At 37.3% G+C, this 19,510-nt stretch overlaps 1 protein-coding gene across 1 annotated transcript in view; it reads right to left on the reverse strand.

The window, feature by feature from the left end:
* The window catches only part of LOC123813407 (membrane cofactor protein-like), a 34,498-nt gene extending 15,285 nt beyond the window's left edge, over nt 1-19,213 (reverse strand). Inside the window, exons 1-4 of the mRNA XM_045830402.1 lie at nt 19,093-19,213; nt 16,178-16,363; nt 15,725-15,824; nt 2,186-2,271 (exon numbers count right to left, since the gene is read on the reverse strand). Coding sequence (XP_045686358.1) covers nt 2,186-2,271; nt 15,725-15,824; nt 16,178-16,363; nt 19,093-19,213 — 493 coding nt within the window. The remainder of the gene's footprint in view (nt 1-2,185; nt 2,272-15,724; nt 15,825-16,177; nt 16,364-19,092) is intronic.
* Between the last annotated feature and the right edge of the window lie 297 nt (nt 19,214-19,510).

The following is a 19,510-nucleotide window of genomic DNA, read 5'->3' on the forward strand; positions in this document are numbered from 1 at the left end:
AGAAGGTTCCATGAAAAAATGTATAACTCTAAGTCAAAGCATGTAAAATGACTTCCAAAGAAAACTAATTTTCTTAAGTACCTATATTTATCTATAAGGCCATTTTAAGTTTTGTTCTAGTCATCATAAGAGTTGTTGAAAATTTCATGAGAAAATATACTTGTGATTAAAGATAAAATTCACTGCTAGTCAAGATATGCTTTATAATTTATAGTTATGTCAATTTGCTAATTGCTGGTTCACAATAATACTAAAATATTGTCTTTTTCACTTTCATCCTTATGAGTGTACAAGTGAAAATTTCCAAAAGCTACAAACTGTTATTTTACAACAGACTGACTCTAGGTATCTTCCTTTAAGCCATATTTTGAAGAGATTTATAAAAATGTAAAACAATGTCTTTGTTCTCACTATTTGTTTTGGAAATTTTGTATTGTTTATAAGAAATACATTGCATATTTTAACATGTATCGAGTTTACCATTTTTAAAAATAAATTATTTTAGACACTTCCCAGTTTTAATTACAAAATAATAAATATCAATAGGCATAACCCACATAAAGCAAAGCTCTGGGATCTTTGTTAATTTAAAAACATAAAGGACAAACAATAAGTGTTGGCAAAGATTTCTAGAAAAGGGAATCCTCTTGCACTGTTGGTGGTTCAGTAAATTGGTATAGCCACTATGGAAAACAGTTGTAAATTACCACAAAATATTAAAAATAGAAGTACAGTATGACCCAGAAATTCCACTTATGGGTACTTATTGGAAGAAAATAAAAACAGTAATTCAAAAGGATATGCACAATCCTAGATTCACTGCAGCATTATTTATAACAGCCAAGGTGTAAAAACCACCTAGGTGTCCATCAATAGATGAATGGACAAAAAAGATGTAAAACATATGAGGGCCGTCCAGAAGGTATCTAGCCATTAATATGAAAAATGGAGACATTTACTGAAAAGACACAAGGTACGAGAAACATGGTACATAGGACAATGCCACCTCTGTCCCCTTCAAAGTAGGTATCTTGGGACCTCCCACAATTCTCCAAATCACCATCGGCTGTTCCATCATATTTTTCTGAATCTTATAGATAGTCTGAAATCTCTTCCCTTTCAAAGGTGATTTTAGTTTTAGGAACAGCCGGAAGTCAAGGGTGCCAAACCTGGGCTGTAGCGGTTCCTGAGTCAACTGGGTGATTTGATGTTTCACCAAAAAACTCTGCAGGAGACATGATGCATGAGCGGGCACACTGCCATGATGAAGCTGCCAATTGTGACTGCTTCATCTACCAGTTGCCCATAGCTGCAGCCTTCTGAATCATCTAAATAGTTTCCGGAGAGGAATGTTCACTCTTAACACAAAATTTGATGTAGATTTGTTGCTGTCCTTGCTCAGTCATTTTGAATGTGATGGCCACACAGTACACATGCTCAACTCAATGACATCTACCACCCCCACTCACTAGTACAGTGAAGTCATCATTGTTCATGCATGCACATTCCAGTCCACTCTCCTTGGGTACCAGGTTAGATCAGTGTCACACAAACTGTCCTTGCTATAGTAACAATGGCTGGACTTTTTTCTGGACTGGCCTCATATATCTATGTGTATATATGTACATAGGCATACACATATAAAACATACAAATATATACCCATATAAAATGGAATGTTACCCAGCCATAAAGAAGAATGAAATGTTGCTATTTGCAACAATATTGATGGACTAAAGGGTATTATGCTGAGTGAAATAAGTTAAAGAAAGACAAATGCCATATGATTTCACTTACATGTGAAATCTAAAATAAGAAAACAAACAAAACAAAACAGAAATATACTTATAGATACAGAGAACAAACTGATGGTTGCATAGTAAAGTAGGCTGGGAAGATGGATAAATAAAGTGAGGGGGAATAAGAGGTCCAAATTTTCAGTTATAAAATAAATAAGTCACCAGGATGTAATGTACAGCACAGGAAATATATTCAATAATAATGTAATAAATTTGTACAGTGACAAATGGTTACTAGACTTATTGTAAGGCATATAAATATTGAGTACACTATGTTGTACTATTGTATGTCAACTATACTTTAATTAAAAAAATTAGCATAAGTGGGTCCCAAAGGCCAAAAAGATCAAGAATTGCTGGTCTAAATTCTATAGTGAAATTACTTACTTTCACATGTTGGGAGAGCATAGTTCCAATTCACCTGGTCTCCAGAACGCTTACAAGTTAGAATTTGTTCACCTTTTAAGTAATAACTAAATTAAAAAAAGAAAAGGTTACTGGTTACTATTTTTTACCAGTTATGAAGATGTGCACAATAAAGAGGAAAAATTCATATAGTTATTTTTCTGCACTAAAGTAATTTGAGGAGGAATTTTCTTAAATGACGTAATGAAAGTGCTAACCAAATCTGGTATTTTATTAAACAATTTTGCATTTGAACACACATTGGCCAAGAAATGAATATATCTAAATAAATCTGTCAAAGCTGTCTGTCAGTCTGGTCTCTACTCTCTCTGGCAATCACATATAGGAGTGTCCAATCCACAGCCCAGGATGGCTATGAATGCAGCCCAACAGAAAATCATAAATTTACTTAATGCATTATGAGATTTTTTTTGTGTGATTATGCATCACAATGTATTTAATGTGTGGCCCAGAGATATCAAAAGGTTGGACACCCTACACATGTATTTCTATGCCTTTACTTCTTACATTCTACCCAATCAGGACAACAATTGAATAGAGAGATCAGTCTGTAGAGCTTGCCTGACTGGATTCAAGTCCCATCTCCATGACTGACATGTTATTGGTATTAGGCAAAGTCCCTAATGTTTTCCTTTTTCACTTTCTTCATCTATGAAAGGGGATAATAGTATGTAACTCATGAGGTTGTTTTCAGTGTTAGATGATTGGGTATCTGATACATAATGAGTGGTAGGTAAGTTTTAGCCCTCATTAATATAGGCATACCTCAGATATATCACAGGTTTGGTTCCAGACCATCACAATAAAGTGAATATCACAATAAAACAAGTCATACTTTTTTTTTTATTTACCAGTGCATATAAAGTTGTGTTTGTGCTATACTGTAGACTATTACGTGCACAATAGCATTATGTCTAAAGAAACAATAAGTACATTTTAATTAAAAATACTTCATTGCTAAAAGTGCTAATCATCATTTGACCCTTCAGCTTCACTATAACTTGCTGGTGGAAGGTTATGTCTTGATGTTAATGAAAATGCAGTACATGCAAAGTGCAATCAAGCAAAGGACAATACAATGAGGTGTGTATGTATTTTTTGAAAAATAATCTTCAGCTGAGGATATGTTTATTGATATTAGAGATAGAGGGAAGGAAGAAGGAGGGAAGGAGAGGGATTGGAGAGAGAGAGAGAAAAACATCAGTGTGAGAAACACAAATCAGTTGCCTCCTGTACATGTCCTGACCAGGGATTGAACCCTCAGCCTAGGTATGTGCACCACCAGGGGATGGAATGTACAGCCTTTTGGTGTATGGGATGATGCTCTAACCAACTGAGCCACCTGCTAAGGGCTGCATGCATTCTTTTTTTAAAAATGTATTTTATTGATTATGCTATGACAGTTGTCCCACTTCTCCCTTTCACTCCCCTCTACCCTGCACACCCTCTCCCACCCACATTCCCCCCTTTAGTTCATGTCCATGTGTCATATTTATAAGTTCTTTAGCTTCTACATTTCCCATACTATTCTTACCCCCCCTGTCTATTTTCTACCTACCATCTATACTACTTAGTCTCTGTACCTTTTCCCCCTCTCTCCTCCTCCCACTTCCCTGTTGCTAACCCTCCATGTGATCTCCATTTCTGTGGTTCTGTTCCTGTTCTACTTGTTTGCTTAGTTTGTTTTTTTTGTTTGTTTTGGTTTAAAGTGTGGTTGTTAATGATTGTGAGTTTGCTGTCATTTTACTGTTCATATTTTTTATCTTCTTTTCCTTATGTAAGTATCTTTAACATTTCATATAAAAAGGGCTTGGTGATGATGAACTCCTTTAACTTGACTTCATCTGAGAAGCACTTTATCTGCCCTTTCCATTCTAAATGAAAGCTTTGCTGGATAGAGCAATCTTGGATGTAGGTCCTTGCCTTTCATGACTTGGAATACTTCTTTCCAGCCCTTCCTTGCCTATAAGGTCTCTTTTGAGAAATCAGCTGAAAGTCTGATGGGAACTCCTTCGTAGACAACTGCTGTCTCCTTATCTCTTGCTGCTTCTAGGAGTCTCTCCTTCATCTTAATCTTGGCTAAAGTAATTATGATGTGCCTTGGAGTGTTCCTCTTTGGGTCCAACTTCTTTGGGACTCTCTGAGCTTCCTGGACTTCCTGGAAGTCTATTTTCTTTGCCAGATTGGGGAAGTTCTCCTTTATTATTTGTTCAAATAAGTTTTCCACTTGTTGCTCTTCCTCTTCTCCTTCTGGCACCCCTATAATTTGGATGTTGGAATGTTTAAAGGTGTCCTGGAGGTTCCTAAGCCTCTCCTCATTTTTCTGAATTCTTGTTTCTTCATTCTTTTCCTTTTGATTGTTTCTTTCTTCCTTCTGGTCCACTCCATTGATTTCAGTCCCAGTTTCCTTCCCATCATTATTGGTTCCCTGTACATTTTCCTTTATTTCACTTAGCATAGCCTTCATTTTGTCATCTAATTTGTGATGAAATTCAACCAATTCTGTGAGCATCCTGATCACCCGTGCTTTGAACTGTGCATCTGATAGGTTGGCTATCTCTTCATTGCTAAGTTGTATTTTTTCTGGAGCTTTGATCTGTTCTTCCATATGGGCCATTTTTTTTTGTCTTGACATGCCTGTTATGTAGTGAGGGGCAGAGCCATAGGTGTTCACCAGGCAGGGCAACCCAGTCACTGTGTTGTGATGCTGTATGTGGGGCAGGGTTCAGAGAGGGAACAATGGCACTTGTTCCACTCTCTGCCAGATTTCAGTCACTTCTGCTGTTTCCCCCAAGCAAATTGGGCCCTTCTGGTGCTGATTCCCATCTGGGTGGGTTTGTGTATGTTCTAGGACTCTGTGGGTCTCTCCAGTGGACTCTCCTGTGAGGCTGGGAGTCTCTCCTGGCACCTCAACCTCCACAGGTGTTTTCAATTGGTGTTTTGAGGCTTTATTTCCTGGAGCCGAGACCCTGGGTTGTGCAGTCTGCCTTGCTCCCCAGCTTTGCCTGGTTTATCTGTGTATGAATGTGGGACCACTGTGTCTACCAGCTGCCTTGCTCGCTGGGCCCTGCTCCACAATCCGTTGCCTGTCTGTGTCTGACAGCCACCACCTGTGCTCCCAGGATCTGCCAGCTACTGTATTTCACCCAGGGTCCACCAGCCACTGCTGTTTTTGCTGTGACTGCTCTCCATCTAGGCGCCTGGTTCTGCCCCTCCTACCAATCTGGATGAGTGTGTCTACTTTAACTCTTTGGTTGTTGGACTTCAATACAGCTCAATTTTCTTTCAGTACTGTTTTTGTTGTTGTTGTTATTTTGTTTCTAAATTTTTGTTGTCCTTAGTTTGGTTTGGCAAGGAAGCACAGTGTATCTACCTATGCGTCCATCTTCTGCATGTATTCTTTAAATCAGAATATCTTTCTAGGAATACCTCAGACATATTGGATGAAACAAATAAAAAAATCTGTGGTTTGGAGAAGGTATAGTCTTTGAGGCTTCTTTTGTCTTGGAAACTCCTTAGTTGGCCTTGTATCTTGATTGAGAGCCTTGCTGGGTAAAAGTAGTCTTGGTTGCAGGCCTGTGGTTTTCATGACTTGGAATATTTCTTGTCATTCTCTTCTGGCTTGGAGCATTTCCATTGAGAAGTCAGCTGCTAGTCTTATTGGGGCTCCCTTGTATGTTACTTCCTGTCTTTCCCTTGCTGCCTTTAAGATTCTCTCTTTATCTTGGAATTTTGCCATTTTAGTTATGATGTGTCTTGAAGTGAGACTCTTTGGGTTCTTCTTGATTGGAACAGTCTGTGATTCCTAGATTTGTGTGATTTTTTCTATCATCAAATTAGGGAAGTTTTACATCACTCCTTTTGCAAACAGGTTTTCTATCCCTTGCTCTTCTTCTCCTTCTGATATCCCTATTATACAGATATTATTACGTTTCATGTTGTCTTGAATTTTCCTTAACCCCTCTCTTTGTTCTTTCTGAGTCTCTTTTCCTTTTCTTGCTCTTTCTTTGTGTTTCTTTCCACCTTGTCCTCCACCTTGCTGATCCGATCCTCTGCTTCATCTAGCCTGCTTTTGATGACTTCTGCTGTGTTCTTCAATTCAGAAATTGTATTCCTCCTTTCCTCTTGGCCCTTTAGATTTCTATTTTCCTTTTTTCATGCTGATATAGTTTGCAGTGAGTTTATTGTAGTTTCCCTGTAGGTTTTGGTAGTTCATTGTGAACTCATTGAGCTTCCTTCAAACAATTGCTTTGAACTCAATATCTGATAGTTGACCTGCCTCTACTTCATTTAGCATTCTTTCTGAGGCTTCCTCCTTTCTTTTCATTTGGGGATTATTTCTTTGTCTTCCCAAAGTTTGTGAGACTCTTCTTGTTAGCCTCTGCTTCTCAAATTCATCTGTTCTGAATCCCTGGGTTTATGATGTGAAGTTCTATGGTAGAAGACCTGTGAGATTCAGTGGTGTAGTCTCCTTGATCTCCTGAGTTTGCTGGTCTTGGGCTGTTGTTTATGTTGGTTTTCTGTAAGTCTTTCATTTTTTATTGTTGTTGAGTCTTTCTTTGGTGGGCCCTTTCCTCCAGCTGGTTATCTGAGGGTCACTCCATTGACCACATCTTGTATTCTGTTGTGCAGGTGTGGACAGGTTGTGTTGAAGCTGATTATTCTGTGTGTACAAGGTTTTGAGGCTTCTCTCTTACTCTTGTTCACTTGTTTGTTCTGGGTAATTTCTCCACCATTTATTTGTATTTCCAGATTGGTCCAGGATTGACATTAGTGTGACTTCCACTCCCTCCTTCACCTTCTTCTGTTGTTATCTGTTTGTGGTTGCTTTGTTGGTGGGTTTTCTCCTCCAGCAGATATACTGGTGTTCACAGATCCCACCTCCCTTTTTTTGTGATCATTTGGAGGGGGAAGGCAAAACGGCTTAAGACAGTGGGAGTGTATTTTATAGTATTTAAAGTACCAACCCATAGAGAAGAGATAGGGAATCCTTTATATATGTATAGTGTTAACCATCGTATTTCACCCAACTAGCAACTTTTTAGAAAGGGTAGAAAAAAGATAAGACTCTTGTTGGGGGGGGATAATTGTGAGTTGGATCTAGAAAGTAGTGAGCTTGTGGGAGGTCAGATTATAAGGTAAAGTGAGAGTAAATGATAGAAAATATGTGTAGTGTGTGAGAGAATAGAGTTAACTACAACAGTAATTAAGTTCCGGAAACAGTGAAGATCTGGGAGGGGTACTGTGTGGTATTTATAACTGGATGGAACAGCAATTATTTACAATAGTAATGGAAAAACAACCATATGACAGAATCTATGTGCTCTAAATAACAAGAATAGGAAGTACAGGACCTAGAGTAGTGTGCTATTAGAACACAAGTAAGGTGAAAGATGGAAAATTAAAAATATACTATGGAAGAGAAAACTAGGGAAACCAGCTTTGCAAGAGATTCTAAAGAGTCTGCTTTAATACAGGAAGAAAAACAATGAGAGAGAGAAGAAAACAGGTATGAAAAAAATGGCAAGAATAAGTATCTATTAATAATAACCTTAAACATAAATGGATTAAATGCCCCACTCAGAAGACACAGAATAGCTGAATGGATAAGAGAGCATGGCCCACACATATGTAGCCTAAAAAAGACCCACCTCAGAACAGAAGACCTACACAGACTAAAAGTGAAGGGCTAGGAACAAATTTTCCAAGCAAAAAAACAAACAGCCAGGGTAGCAATACTTATATCAAACAAAATAGACTTCAAAAAAAGAGCCATAAAAAGAGACCCAGAAGGTCACTTCATAACACTCAAGGGAAGAATCCATCAAGAAGACATAAATATAGTAAATATATATGCACCCAACATAGGAGCACCCAAATACATAATGAAAATCTTGGAGGACTTCAAGGAAGATATTGACCGCAACACGATTATAGTAGGGGATTTTAACACCCTACTGTCAAAAATGGACAGATCTTCCAAACAAAATATTAAACAGATATTGTGGCATTGAACAATGCCCTAGATCAAATGGACTTAACTGACATATATAGAGCCTTTCATCCCAAATAAGCAAAATCCACATTCTTTTCAAATGCCCATGGAACATTTTCAAAGACAGACCACATGATAGGACACAAAACAAGCCTCAACAAATTCAAGAAATTTGAAATCATATCAAGCATTTTCTCAGACCACAAGGCACTGAAACTAGAAACCAACCCCAAGGAAAAAAAAAACAAACACTGAAACTCGTGGAGATTGAATAGCGTGCTATTAAACAATGAATGGGTCAAGAATGAGATTAGGGGAGAATTAAAAAAGTTTCTGGAAAAAAATGAAAATGAACTCACAACAATCCAAAACTTATGGGACATAGCAAAAGCAGTCCTGAGAGGGAAGTTCATAGTGATACAGGCCTACCTAAAAAAGATAGGAACATTTCAAATAAACAACCTAACCATATGCCTACAAGACCTTGAGGAACAATAACAAAGACCACCCAGAGCAAGTAGAAGGAAGAAAATAATGAAGATCAGAGCAGAATTCAATGACATAGAGACTAAAAGCACAATTCTAAGGATCAATGAAGCCAGGAGCTAGTTCTTTGAAAAGATAAATGAAATTGACAAGCCTTTAAGCAGACTCATTGAGGAAAAAAATGAGAGAGGACCCAAATAAACACAATTGGAAATGAAAGAGGAGAGATTACAACTGATACCACAGAAATACAAAGGATTGTAAGAATTTACCACAAAGAATTATATGCCAAGAAATTTGAAATCTGAGTGAAATGGACAAATTTCTAGAAATATATAACCTTCCAAAATTCAATGAAGAAAAAGCAGAAAGCCTGAACAGACCAATAACAGCAGATGAAATTGAAGCAGTAATCAAAGCTTCTGACACACAAAAGCCCTGGACCGGATGGTTTCACATCAGAATTTTACAAAGCATTTAAGGAAGAGCTAACCTCGATCCTTCACAGACTATTCTAAAAGATTCAAGAAGATGGAGGACTCTCAAACTCTTTTTGCAAAGCCAGCATCATGCTAATCCCAAAACCATATAGGGACATAACAAAGAAAGAAAACTTCATGCCTGTATCGCTCATGAATATAGATGCTAACATCCTCAACAAAATATTGGAAAATCACATCCAGCAATATGTTAAAAAGATCATACACCATGATCAAGTGGGATTCATCCCAGGGATGCAAGGATGATACAATATTCACAAATCAATAAACATAATACATCACATAAACAACATGAAAGACAAAAATTACATGATCATATCAATAGATATGGAAAAAACATTTGATAAGGTACAGCACCCATTTATGATAAAAACACTCACCAAAGTGGGAACAGAGGGAACGTTACTCAACATAATAAAGGCCATATATGAGAGACCTACAGCCAACATCATCCTCAATGGGCAAAAATTCAGAGCTTTTCCACTAAGATCAGGAACAAGACATGAATGTCTGCTTTCACCACTCCTATTCAACATAGTATTGGAAGTCCTAGTCACAGAAATCTGACAAGAAAAATAAATAAAAGGCTTCCAAATTGGAAAGGAGGAAGTAAAACTGTAATTGTTTGCCGATGACATGATAGTGTACATAGAAAATCCTATAGACTCCAACTACTCAATCCAATAACTGAATTTGGCAAAACAGTGGGATACAAAGTCAGTATACAGAAATCAAAGGCGTTTTTGTACACCAAGAATGAAATATCAGAAACAGAAATCAGGAAAAAATATCCCATTTGATACTGCAACAAGAAAAATAAAGTACGTAGCAATAAACCTAACCAAGAGATGTAAAAGACCTGTACTCAGAAAACTACACAACACTGAAGAAAGAAATTAAGGAAGATACAAACAAATAGAAGCATGTATCATGCTCATGGATTGGAAGAATTAACATCATCAAAATGTCCATACTACCCAAAGCAATTTATAGATACAATGCAATCCCTATGAAAGTACCAATGACATATTTCACAGGTATAGAACAAACATTTCAAAAATTTATATGGAACCATAAATGACCCTGAATGGCTGCAGCAATTTTGAGAAAGAAGAACAAAGTAGGAGGGGTCACAATACCTGATATCAAACTGTATTACAAGTCCAGTGTAATCAAAACAGCCCGGTACTGGCATTAAAACATAGACCAATGGAACAGAACAGACAGACCAGAAATAAAACCAAGTCTCTATGGTCAACTAATATTTGACAAAGGGGACAGCAGCATAAAATGGAATACAAATAGCCTCTTCAACAAATGGTGTTGGGAGATCTGGACAGCTATGTGCAAAAAAAATGAAACTTGATCACCAACTTACATTATGCAGAAAAATAAATTTAAGGCAGATAAAAGACAAATATAAGTCATGGCACCATAAAAGTCCTAAAGGAAAACATCAGCAGGAAAATCTCAGACTTTCCACACAGCAACATCTTCACTGATATGTCCCCTAAAGCAAGGGACATAAAGGAAAGAATAAACAAATGAGACCTAATCTAATTAAAAAGCTTCTGCATCGCCAAAGAAAACAGCATTAAAATGAAAAGAGAACCAACCATATGGGAAAACATATTTGCCAAAGATATCTTGGACAAGGGTTTGATCTCCAAAGTATATAAAGAACTCATAAGACTCCACTCCAGGAAGACAACAACCCAATTAAAAGGTGGGCAAATGACTTGAACAGAAACTTCTCCAAGAAGGACATACAGAGGGCCCAGAGACATATGAAAAGATGCTCAGCATCACTAGCCATTAGAGAGCCGCAAATTAAAACCACAATGAAATACTACCTCACACTTTTGAGAATGGCTGTCATAAACAAATCAACAAACAAGTGTTGGAGAGGTTGTGGAGAAAAGGGAACCCGAGTGCAGTGCTGGTGGGAATGCAGACTGGTGCAGCCACTGTGGAAAAGAGTATGGAATTTCCTCAGAAAACTAAAAATGGAACTGCCTTTTGACTCAGCAGTTCCACTGCTGGACTATATCCTAAGAGCCCCGAAACACCGATCCAAAAGAATCTATGCACACCAATGTTCATAGCAGCACATTTTACAATAGCCAAGTGTTGGAAGCAACCTAGGTGCCCATCAGTAAATGAGTGGATTATAAAACTGTGGTTCATTTACATAATGGAATTGTACTTAGCAGAGAGAAAGAAGGAGCTCCTACCCTTTGGGACAACATTGATGGAACTGGAGAGCATTATACTAAGTGAAATAAGCCAGGTCGTGAGGGACAAATATCATATGATCTCACATTTAACTGGAACATAATCAACAAAAGAAAAAAGCAAGAAAAATATAACCAGAGACACTGAAAGTAAAAGCAATCTGACAGTAACCAGAGGGGAAGTGGGAGGGGATAATGGGGGGAAGAGTTTTCAGGAACCACTATGAAGGATACATGGACAAAAACAAAGGGGAAAGTGCAAAGAAGGGAGGGAGGGGGATTTGGTTTGGGTGGGTGGAGCAGTTGGGGGGAAATGCAGACAACTGTAATTAAACAACAATAACAATTAAAAAAATTAAAAAATCGATTATTTAAATTCACCGTTCTCTCTACTGAATTCTCATTGCAATATTTATGAATATCTATTTGATACTTCCTATTTACTATTTTTGTTTTGACATTTCTTGTATATATTCTGTTTGTCAATAAGGCTATCATTTCTTTGAAAAGAATTTATGTCTTAAATGTTTGACATCCCTCAAAATGCTTTAGCTGTCTCTCTGAAACTATTAAGTGGATGTTCCATTTTTTTTACTTAAGTTAAAAAATAGTGAAACTGCTTGTAGATAGTTTGGGTTTCCTTTTCCATCAAGGCTCACTCATTCCCCTCATCCCATATTTTAGTGTTAAGAGAGAATTCTGAGAAGATGGCAGAGTAGGTAGCACTAGGACTCTATCTACCCAACTAGACAATGATTTCAATGGTAGAATCTGCTTGATGTAACTATTTGGAACTCAGGAGTCTACCAAATACTTGAAACTTCCAAGGGAAGACTCTGACAAGTAAATGTAATTTCAATAAATTTCAGCTCTTAGGAAAATAGGAGCTACATATCCTTCACCGCCTACAATGGATCAGGCACCCGTGTATGTGTTCTTGAAGCAGCTTGAAGTAAGTTGATGGGTAAAAATGTCCTGTTGTACAAATATCAGGGGTCTGCACTCTGATCACTGCTTCTGGTCACAAAGAAGTGGACAAAAAGATGGGCAGTTATTGTTGTGGCATCTCCTCCCCTTGTAGTATTCCCTTTTCTCCCCACCTGAAATTATTTTCAGGGAATTTAGAGATCCTGCATCCTTTTCTCCCTACTTCATATTTTGCTTTTCCTCTCTCAGGAGACAGACATAAAAACAGGGATATTTAAAACACAACGGCATGTATATGGAATACTAGAAATTGAGTGCATGTGCCCATGGAAATGCTCTGAAACAACCTGAATAGACTTTCAGTTTACATCTGAGGCTGATCCTCAGCACAGAGATACCCTACAGCAATCAAACATACAAAAAACAATAACAAAAAAGCAGTAAAGCCTAAGAATAGCAAAGGAGTTGATTTCTAGAGTTACCACATTATTAGATTTAAATATGCAGTATTCCACAAAAACAAAATCAAAAGGCATGCAAAAAAGAGGAATGTATGGTCCATAAAAAAACAGACTGTCCCTAATAAAGCATGATGGCAAATTTACTAGACAAAGACTTCAAAATAACTCTCTTAAAGATGCTCAAAGAACAAAATGAAGTAGAGAAAGTCAAGAAAATGATGTTTGAACAAAATTGAAATATCAGTAAGATAATATAAAAGCTAAAAAAGGTGAAAAAAAATCTGGACCTCAGAGGTACAATAACTGCTATGAAAAAATCACTACAGGGATTAAAGGCAGATTTGAGCAGGCAGAAAAAAGAATCACTGCTCATGAAGTTAGGATAATGAAATTTATTCTGTCTGAAAAACAAAAAGAAAACAGAGTGAAGGAAATTTAACAGAGCCTAAGGGACCTGTGAGATACTATCAAGTGAACCAACATACTCATTGTGGGAATCACAAAATAAGAAGAATGACAGCATGGGAAAAAAATATATATGAAGAAATCATAGCTGGCAACTCCTCAAATTAGATAAAAGACATAAATATAAACATCCAAGAACTCAATGACCTCCAGGCAAAATGATTTCAAAGTGACCCACACTAAGACATAATGCAGTTGACTCTCCAAATCTGCAGATTTCACAAATATGGATTTAACCAACTAAGAATTCAAAATATTCTTTTAAAAAAAGTACAGATTTTTTCTTGTCATTATTTTATAAACAACATGACAACTATTTACATAGCATTTACATTATATTAAGTATTATAAGTAATCTACAGATGAAGTATACAGGAGGATATCCATAGGTTATATACAAACATGCCTTTTTATATGTGAGAATTGGATTGGTATCCACAGGGGGATACTAATCTCTTGTGGATACTAATCTAAGGACTACTGCAATCAAACTTTCAAAGACTAAAGACAAAGAGAGAATCTTAAAATTAGGAAGAGAAAAATGAATCATCACATTCAAGGGATACTCAATAAGATAATAAGCAGATCATGAGAAACTTTGGAACCCAGAAGACAATGGGCTGCCACACTAAAAATGTGGGAAAAAAAATCCTTTAAACCAAAAATATTCTATCCAGCCAAACTGTCCTCAAAAGTGAAGGGAAAATAAGACAGTCCCAGGAAAACAAAAGCTGAGGGAGTCTGTGGCCACTAAAACTTCCCTTCAAGACATTCTTAAGGGAGTCCTCCAAGGTCAAATAAATGGACAGTAGAAAGTAACCTTGAACCAAAAAAAGAACTAAACATCTCACTAAATATAAATACATGGACAAATATAAAAGCTTGTATTCTTGTAATAATTGTTGGTAACTGTAATTTTTGTTTTCTTCACAATTTAAGAGATAATACATTTAAAGAAAAGTATTAGTGTGAAGTGTTATTGTGACTTTATTTTTTAACTCCCAATCTTGTTTTTTATATGTTAAAAAGTAATGTATTTAAAAGAACTATTAATTTATGCTTTGGGACACAAAGTATATAAAGATGAAATTTTGTGATGGTAACAACCAAATGGTGTGGGTATGAAGCTATAAAGGAGTTAGTTAGGTTGTTATGTGTTCTAATTTAGATTGATATAACTTTAGGATTGTAAATGTAATCCCCATGGTGACCACAAAGAAAATAGTCATAGAATATACACAAAAGGAAATGAGAAAGGAATGTAAATATTTCATTATAAAAAGATGACTAAAAAGGCCCTGGTTGGTGTGGCTTAGTGGTGGAGTGCCGGCCTGCGAATCCAAGGGTCACTGGTTTGATTCCCAGTCTAGGCCACAAGCCTGGGTTGCTGGCCAGGTTTCCAGTAGGGGGAGCACTAGAGGCAACCACACATTGATGTTTCCCTCTCTCTCTCCCCTCCCCTCTCTAAAAAATAAAATAAAACCTTTAAAAAAATGACATGACTTAAAAAAGAAGACACTAATGTTGGAAGTGGACGAAAAAGCTATCAGGCATATAGAAAACAAGGAGCACTAAGACAGAAGATGCTCCTTGTTACCAATAGTTTACATTTAAATGACAAACTCTCTAATCAAAAGAAAGAAGTTGAAAGAATGGACAAAAAGCATGTGATCCTACTATACATTGTCTACAAAAGACTCACTTGAGATCCAAAGACAAAATCAGGTTGAAAGTGAATGAATGGAGAAAGAAAGTCCATGTAAACATTATCCCCAAAAAGAGGGGGGATGGCTATACTAATATCAGATAAAATTAGACTTAAAATCAAAATGGTTACAAGAAACAAATACAAGAGATCTTAAATATTAAATAAAAGGTATTTATGAAAAGCAGATATGTTATAAACACTCTGACACCTAATGACAGACATCAAAATATATGAAGCAAATGGAATTGAAAGGAGAAATGCACATTTCTACATAACAACCATTTCTACAGTAACAGCTAAATGACTTTGATATTCCACTTACAATAAAAGATAGAACAACCAGACACAAGATATGTAAGGAATTAGAGGACTTTACCGACACATTTCTGTGAGCCATCCTTCAACTCTGAGAATTGTTTTGCTTTTTTTAAAGCGGGGTACACTTTGTTGTCAAGGATAAAGTCATTGTGATTACTACACTTGTGATGCTTACAATAATCTCATTATTACATATAGCAAGGGTTATATAATTTTGCTTTCCTCTGATGTAAATTTTTTTCTATTAAATACATCTTTTCAGTTTCCATAAAAAGCCCAAGAGTTGACTGGGTGAAAGTACAACTTGTCACACAGAAAGCAAAATAAAATCAACTTTATGGAAATACTTGAGAAGAAAAACAGTATGGAATCAGTAGTACCATATTTTCTCTAAGGAGCAACTTACCCATCATCACAATAGAAGCGAACTTCTCTATCGAATTCAAGGGCTACATTTGGGTCAAATATTCCACCATTTTCAACTTTTGGAGCTGTACATAATTTTTCTAGAAGAAAATTTTTTAATTTTTTAATACAAATTTCAAAACAAATTTAAATCATTATCAAAATTCTATACTATTCAATTCATGCACTATTATTTTCTTGAGTTAACTATTATAAAAGAAAATATAAAATTTACCCCGGCAACCAACTGCCTACAGAAAAATTCCTGGGAGATCTGTCAAATCCTAAAAACTGCACTGCTATCTAAAAACCTAGTTTCACATAAGAAAATCTTCATTGCCATAGTGGAAAATGGACCCTAAATTGTGTAAAAAAAATAAATAAACACTACAGCAAACACACACACACACACACACACACACACACACACACAAGAAAGGATTTGTTTACTTACTGGTACAGGCTTCATCAAGAGGGTACCATGTATTATTTGGCTCACAAAAGGTGTTGTAGGGGGAAAATAATTTACGTTTGTATCCTGGTTTACAATCATAAAATACTTTCTCCCAAGTCAAATATGAAAATTTAGCGTAACCCTTTATGTTCATAGACTCGAACGTTGGTGGGTAACCACAGTCACCTAAAAATGGGAAAATAAGAACATAAAAATAAAATATTTAATCTCTGACCAACCAGGGACTATGGCCTGGTAGCAGGTAGGTACTACAGAATAAATGGAACACTCTTCAGCAAGATTTTAGATAATTGTTCCCTGCTTTTACCCAAGTGGTGGTAGTAGTGGACAATGTGCCTCACTTTAAGTAACAATCTATTGGCTTTTGGTTTGTTGGGGAATGAGCTGAATTTTCATTCAACAGTAAATTTAAGAAACAAAAATCAATGTTTTGGGTTGCAAATATATATATATATATATATATACACACAATATATACTATATATATACACACACAAACAATGTTTTGCAAATATATATATATTTGCATCATTTTCAATTTTTTTTCCTAAATTCATTTCAAAACCCACTTCTCCTCTAAGAAATCTTCCGTACTATAGAGCACTCTGCCCAGATTACGTACTCTTCCACAGTTTGAAACAAACTTTTCACTTATTTTAGGCTTAGTCTCCTCACAGGAGTCAAATTCCCAGAAGTTAGAGGTCATATGCTTTCTTATTCTGCTAATTCTACCCAGTGCTCAAGACATGCTATGGTAAGAGGTGATTATCAAAAAAACATTTTATGGATCATAGATCAAAATAAATATGGGCTAAAGTATTTCAAAAATATAAATTCATTTCATATTAGTGAATGGAACATTTTATAAGTGAACAGATGCCATTTAAATTTTAAAATTTACTACTTTGAATAGCCCATTGTGAACAAAACCTGCTTTCTCACACATTATTTTAATTATAATGTAATCTCCCTTCACTGATCAGTAGATCTTGCGTTCCCTCACAAGCTCCCTGAAGTAGCTGTTTGGGCTGTAAATCCAATATATCCTACAGTAAAGCTACTGTATTGCTCTGCTTTTAGAATTTTTTACTTCTGCTTCATTTTGATAGTTTTTTCTCCATAGTTTCATTTTTATTTCAGCAATTCCTCTTATTTTTAATTATCTATGGACTTGAAAACCTAACAAATGTGTTAGAACAATTACATAAAATAATGTGATGGAGACACATCAAGTCCTAAAGGGCTAAAAGAATGCAGAGGCCTCTCCTACAAGGTTAAGGACCTAAGGAGAAAGGTCCGTTTTGATCCCTGAGGAACCCTCAAGTTTCTTATTCCCTGGACTGGTATTACTTCAAAGTGTGAGACCGGTCAAGAGAACTCTAAAGATGTGAAATATTACTCTTATTTTGTGTCATATTCTAAATTCTAAGATTCTCTCTATATACACAGGCCAACATTTCATTTCCATCATGCCCTGAAATTGAGCTACTGACAAAATGTTTTCAATATTTCCACTATTCTGACCTAGTATCTGAATGTTCCTCAATCAACTGTCCAAGATAAAAGCAAAAAGCAACCCCAAAGCCCCAGTAATTAACAGCATTTTAAAAAAGAGGATTTGTATAGAAGTGAATTTTATTAACATTACATTTACTGAATACCCTGAGCCAGACATTTACACTTATAATAGAAAAACAAACATGAGCTAGAAATTCTATATAATTCTGTTCCTATACAAATGCATCATTCTAGAATTTCCTGGAACCATCAAGAAAGAAATCTCATAACAGCATGTCTGTGATTAAATTATGTAACTGTTGCTTGATTTATGCATTCAATCTCAGTAACTATCCTAAAAGTGGATGGCCTTCAGCTTTTAGTTTGAGCTGTGTTGTGTGTGTGTGTGTGTATGTGTGTGACCATAGTGCCATTACTTATTGTTCATTTCTTACGTTTCTCATTTCTAACTAGGTTTGATTACCATTTTTTTTTTAGATTTCTTCAGATCTTCCCTTAAATAGGGCTCAACCTAATTTTAAAAAGTAAAACATTGCCCAAAGACATTCAAGAACAGAATAGGGTATTGTCTATATTGGACAGGAATAGGAAGGTGACTCCACAGTTCAAAACAAACAAACAAACAAACAAACAAACCAACCCAGTCAGCAAACCATTACCAGTATGATTTTTGGGCAATAAGGAGCATGTTGCCTTTATGTACAAAAAGCACTGCGTGGCGTTACCAATCTCTCTAAATCCCAGGGCTCTCAAGGACTCCCCTGCAAAACATACGCCTTCAGCCCCCAAACAAAGCGAGGAGTGAGCTTCCTTGCCCCCACTCCACACCGCTAGCCTGGACATTTCTGTAAACCGCAACACCAGGTAATACCTGTTCTCCCAGCCCCAACATAGCTGGCCACAAACACTCTCACCTCGCCCAGGGAGCAGAGCGCAGAACCTCTCCACAGTCACAGCACGGGCCCTAACATCCCCAAGCACCGGGCACTAAACAGAAAGCCCCCACTTCAGCACAGGTGAGGGCTTTCCATCCTTAATGACTCAGTCCCCAAACACTTGCAAGCTTTTGCTGGAGATACACCTTCGCCCCGGGCAAAACCCGGCAGCACCTAGTACCCCAAAAGACTCAGCGCCCACTACCCAGCAACATTCACCGCTGGCACTACAGGACCCCACCATCCTGGATCTGCCACAGCACAATCCTGAAGCTCTGCGAATAGGCATTCTACCCTAGCTCCCTACCACTGGGGTCGACCAAGCCCCGTGCCTCCTACCCGACCCACTGAGCGAATCCCCCTAGCCCTTGGCTCTGGTCAGTCTGCTCCCTGACTCGCTATAGTTCGCCTCCGGACCGCACGCCGTCTCCAGATTCCTACCAAAGGACGTGGGTAACCGCACCACTAGGGCCATCAAAAGAATCTTAACGAAGCTCCAAGGGAAAAAAGGACTCTTGGGGCGGCGGACAGGTGTCCTGCGCAGCTCGCAAGACGCTGTCATTTTCCGGGAGGTCAGCGGGAAATCTGAGAGACGGTGAGCATTTACCGTTTTGAGTGCAGACGCCAGACGCAACAATCGCTAGACTCACAAAGTGTTAAGTAAGTAACCACAGGTGGGCGTGAACTGCAGCACCACTGTGGCTGGGCGGGGCCACTCAGAGAGTGGCCCACCTGGAAAGGCGGGGCCTGGGCGCGGGGAGCGGCCTGTGAGCACTGGAGGGAACAGGAGGTCTCGTTTGCTGGGTCCTAATCTACCCCGGTCTATTGGCAGCTCTGGAAAGTAGAGGAGCTGGTAGAG

The sequence above is a fragment of the Phyllostomus hastatus genome, unplaced genomic scaffold, assembly GCF_019186645.2.
Source record: "Phyllostomus hastatus isolate PE091 unplaced genomic scaffold, TTU_PhHast_1.1 phas_contig_1518, whole genome shotgun sequence".
In the NCBI taxonomy this organism is placed as follows: domain Eukaryota; kingdom Metazoa; phylum Chordata; class Mammalia; order Chiroptera; family Phyllostomidae; genus Phyllostomus; species Phyllostomus hastatus.